Below are 4,387 nucleotides of genomic sequence, written 5' to 3'. Positions count from 1 at the left end.
CAGGGTGTCATCTGCATATCTGAGGTTATTGATATTTCTCCCGGCAATCTTGATTCCAGCTTGTGTTTCTTCTAGTCCAGCGTTTCTCATGATGTACTCTGCATAGAAGTTAAATGAGCAGGGTGACAATATACAGCCTTGACATACTCCTTTTCCTAATTGGAACCAGTCTGTTGTTCCATGTCCAGTTCTAACTGTTGCTTCCGGACTTGCATACAGATTTCTCAAGAGGCAGGTCAGGTGGTCTGGTATTCCCATCTCTTTCAGAATTTTCCACAGTTTCTTGTGATCCACACAGTCAAAGGCTTTGGCATAGTCAATAAAGCAGAAGTAGATGTTTTTATGGAACTCTCTTGCTTTTTTTATGATCCAGTGGATATTGGCAATTTGATCTTTGGTTCCTCTGCCTTTTCTAAATCCAGATTGAACATCTGGAAGTTCATGGTTCATGTACTATGAAAGCCTGGCTTGGAGAACTTTGAGTATTACTTTACTAGCGTGTGAGATGAGTGCAATTGTGCGGTAGTTTGAGCATTCTTTGGCATTGCCTTTCTTTGGGATTAGAATTGAAACTGACCTTTTCTAGTCCCGTGGCTACTGCTGAGTTTTCCAAATTCACTGACATATTGAGTGCAGCACTTTCACAGCATCATCTTTTAGGATTTGAAAGAGCTCAACCGGAATTCCATCACCTCCACTAGCTTTGTTCATAGTGATGCTTCCTAAGGCCCACTTGACTTTGCACTCCAGGATGACTATCTTGACCATATGTGAGATCAGAGATAACTTCAGAATTTCTATAATATATATATAGAAAGGCCTGAGACAGCAATGATTTTGGAAGTACATGAGAGGATGTTGCCCTGAGCCATGTCTCAACAGCAAGCACACTGCATCATATAGTATATTTACTTGGAGTGGATGAAGAAGGGCTGATGAAGAATATGGAGAGTTTATGTTTCTACCACATCCCTCTGCTTGAACTACCGTGTGATTCCCCAGGCAGCTTTCCTACTGGTAATAGCTCTAAGTCATATAAAAGCTCTATGTCTATTTCTACTCTTGAAATAGTACCTTTAAAGTCTCTGTTCCTAAGACATAATTTGAAAGTAAGCTCTTACCTGCACAGTTGACCATATATACTTCCATTTCACTTGGGAATTTTGATTGTAGCAGTAACAGCCTGACAGAGAAGCTTTAATTATCTTCATCTCCTTCAAAACTTGGCACGTAGAAACTGAAAGATGGAAAAGAGAATATATTTCCTAAATATATAATTGCCCAAAATCTTTTTTATTCACAGGGTTAATGATGACTGCTTTTATACTTTATGAACATTAAATTATTCTAGGCAGTAATTATAGTCCTTCAGTCTTTCCAGCCTAGCAGGAGACAAAAAATATTACAGTCTAATAACAAAAGTCATATGGCAGATGGAAGGACGGTAAGAGCAAGGAGAACAGGCACATCTTCAATCTTGAAAGAGAGGGGAAGGACTGAGAGGCTTCCCGGAGAGAAGGAAATTTGAGTGGACCACTGACCACAGCTGGGGGCAGTGATCTAGAAGTCAGGGGGTGGGGGTGACAAGTGCGCAGAGATCCACAGAGATGAGGGAAACGATGGACGTGGTCTAGCCATTCACGAGGATGGCACGCAGGGAATACACAAGGGCATTTTAACACTTGCAGCTAGAGAGCTAAGCAGCAATTATCATTACAGTGAGTAACAAGGACTTCTGGCTGAAAGCAGAGCACTGAGGGATTTCAGGCAAACAAAGTTTCAGGAGGAAACTGCTGACATGCCAGAGGGTTTAACTGAGAAGAGTTCAGTGAAGACGTGGATGGGGGTTCCCAGGCACCGACAACAGCAGAAAGCCTTCAATCTTCCTAGGCCTGAGATGGCAAAGGGGGACCCGCTGTCACTGGAGGTGCCAGAGCTGAGAGGACAGCAACCCAAGGGAACAGACACTGCCGGGACTCCAGGGGCAGCTCTCTCCTGCCCCCACCCCCTACCAGTCTCTCATCGGCCAAACCCAGTGGGAAGCTAGAGGGCGAAGAAGCCCGCAGAGGCCAGCTCCCTGGCACCGAGCAGGGGAGAGGAGGGCAAACGGACCTGCGGGAACAGAAAACACAGGCGTGTCTTGGAAAGAGCATTCTGGAAGCCATGTGAAACCCAGAGGGGAAGAGCATGGGCACGCGGAGCTGTGGGGGCTCCCGAAGCAATCTGAGTAAGAAGTGAACCAAGCAGGAGGGAGAAAGAGCAGATCAAAGACACCTAGCAAGTGGCATCAACAGACTTAGAGATTCAGAGGCAACCTGATGGTTCTGGTGAGCGGGGAGACGGTGAGGCCCTTTATCCACATACGGAATACCAGAGAAGAAGCAAGTCTGTCCAGTGAGAAGGGCATGAGTTCACTTCTAGATGTACTGAGTCTTGGTTGATGGGACTAGGTAAAGATGACAGGTCTGGAGCACAGGAGAAGTCTGGCTCAAAACAGATGTGTACATACATATGTGTGTGTGTTCTAGGTAATATGCAATATACAGTATGTAATATGTAACACAGCAGAACACTGTGGAACGGAAGACAGGTGCTGCATTACAGGTGGTAAATGACTGTAGTGAATGCCACAACCAAATTATCAAGTAATGGGGTTCATTTTACTCTGCAGCTGCTGCTACTGAATTATAAATAAAGGGAGATGCAAGTCAAAAGCCAGTCCTGGACCCAGGACAGGGTACCACCACCACATCTGTCAAGCATGGAACACCAACAGGGCACACAGAGAAAACACAGGCCAACCCCTGACTCCCCTAAGGAGAGTGTGATCAGTTGTTTCTCCAGGAAAATCTGAAATGAAGCCAGAACCGCCTGCTACACCAAAGCTGGGGAAGGACGGGGTGACCGGTAATGACTCAGGAGGAACCGCGTGAAATTGGTCAGCCAGAGCGGAGATCTTTCTGCTGGGAGTCTCCAATAAAAGAGGGGATCCCTGCCTGTCACTGCGGAGGGAGCACATGCAGAGGCAGGGGAGAGGCAGGTGAAGAGCGGTCTGCAGACCCCAGCAGCCCAGACCATCATGAGAACATGAACCCCAGCTGTTCCTTCCTCAGGGTTGCTCCTCAAACTACGTGTGCTCACGGTAGGGGCTTTTCTTATGGTCCTTCCAGGGTCCTTCCTCTCAGAGAGTCCCACGTCTACACAGGTCAAACCAGTTCACACAAGTATGGGAACTGATGGCTAGCGGGCTTGTTAGTGGGCAGAGGAAATGTGCTGTGGAGCCTGAGCATCACAAGCAAACGTTACCTTCCACTGAGGCTTTTTTTCATTTTGGTCCTAAGACTGTCTCCTAAATCATTTGATATTTGTAACTCTTCAGCTACGAGCAAGATGATGCAATCTGGGTACAGTGCAATAGCTTGACTTTAGGAGTAAATGTTCCTGTCGTCCAGACAGGCTTCATGCACTTGGATGAATGTAAAGGACTGCGAGCTGGTCGGCTCCCAGAACCGCCTCAATTCCCCCCTCCACAACCTATCCTCTTTCCAGCACATGGACCTTTTAGAAACATCAATCAGAGCACATCGTTTACCTCTTCAACCACCCCCTCCCCAAACGACTTCTCAAAGCAAAACCTGCTCTCCTTTCCTGGGATCCAGGCACCTCTGGCCACATCGGTCAACCTGTCCTCAGGACGCTGAGCTGCCCCCGCCTCAAGCTTTCCTGCAAGCGGTTTCCTCCGCTTGCAACTGCTTTCCCCAGATCCTGGCAGAGTTTCTCCTTCCAATAGATAACATTTGTGTGCTCAAACGTTCCCTTCTTAGCAAGGCCTTCTCCGACCCTGCTGTCTAAAACGGCACACTCCAACCCCTCCCTTCTTACTCTGCTTTCTTCTCTTCATATTACATACATATTTTTTAGTTGATACTCTCCCTTCATGAAGTTCAGGACACGGCATGTTCATTACTGTATCCCCACATTTAAGTATTCGTCTTTTACTCGTGTGCTGTAATTGCAGAGGACTGGTGGGTTATTTAGGACTTCCCTGGTGGCTCAGACGGTAAAAGCATCTGCCTATAATGCAGGGGACCCGGGTTCGATCCCTGGGTCAGGAAGATCCCCTGGAGAAGGAAATGGCAACCCACTCCAGTACTCTTGCCTGGAAAAATCCCATGGACGGAGGAGCCTGGTAGGCTTCAGTCCACAGGGTCGCAGAGTTGACCTAGTGAACGCAAGGCTGTCTCGCTGTATCTCACTGTGCGCGCTGTTTGATGAACCCATGGCAGGCAAGGCACAAGCAGGGAAGCTGGAAGAAAACTCGAGGAGCGATAGGAACTGCAGACACGCTGTCTTCTCTCCTCTCGTGGTTGACCCAGCAGACACAGAC

At 47.4% G+C, this 4,387-nt stretch overlaps 1 protein-coding gene across 1 annotated transcript in view; it reads right to left on the bottom strand.

Annotated features, from left to right (window-relative positions):
* Window positions 1–4,387, bottom strand: part of TMEM194B (transmembrane protein 194B) — a 130,631-nt gene that overhangs the window by 17,244 nt on the left and 109,000 nt on the right. The window contains exon 3 of the mRNA XM_010862886.1: window positions 1,122–1,237. Coding sequence (XP_010861188.1) covers window positions 1,122–1,211 — 90 coding nt within the window. The 5' untranslated portion in view covers window positions 1,212–1,237. The remainder of the gene's footprint in view (window positions 1–1,121; window positions 1,238–4,387) is intronic.

The sequence above is a fragment of the Bison bison genome, unplaced genomic scaffold, assembly GCF_000754665.1.
Source record: "Bison bison bison isolate TAMUID 2011002044 unplaced genomic scaffold, Bison_UMD1.0 scf7180017864485, whole genome shotgun sequence".
NCBI classification, from domain to species: Eukaryota; Metazoa; Chordata; class Mammalia; order Artiodactyla; family Bovidae; genus Bison; species Bison bison.
Note: the sequence above shows the minus strand (reverse complement) of the source record. Positions and strands in the feature narration are given on the sequence as shown.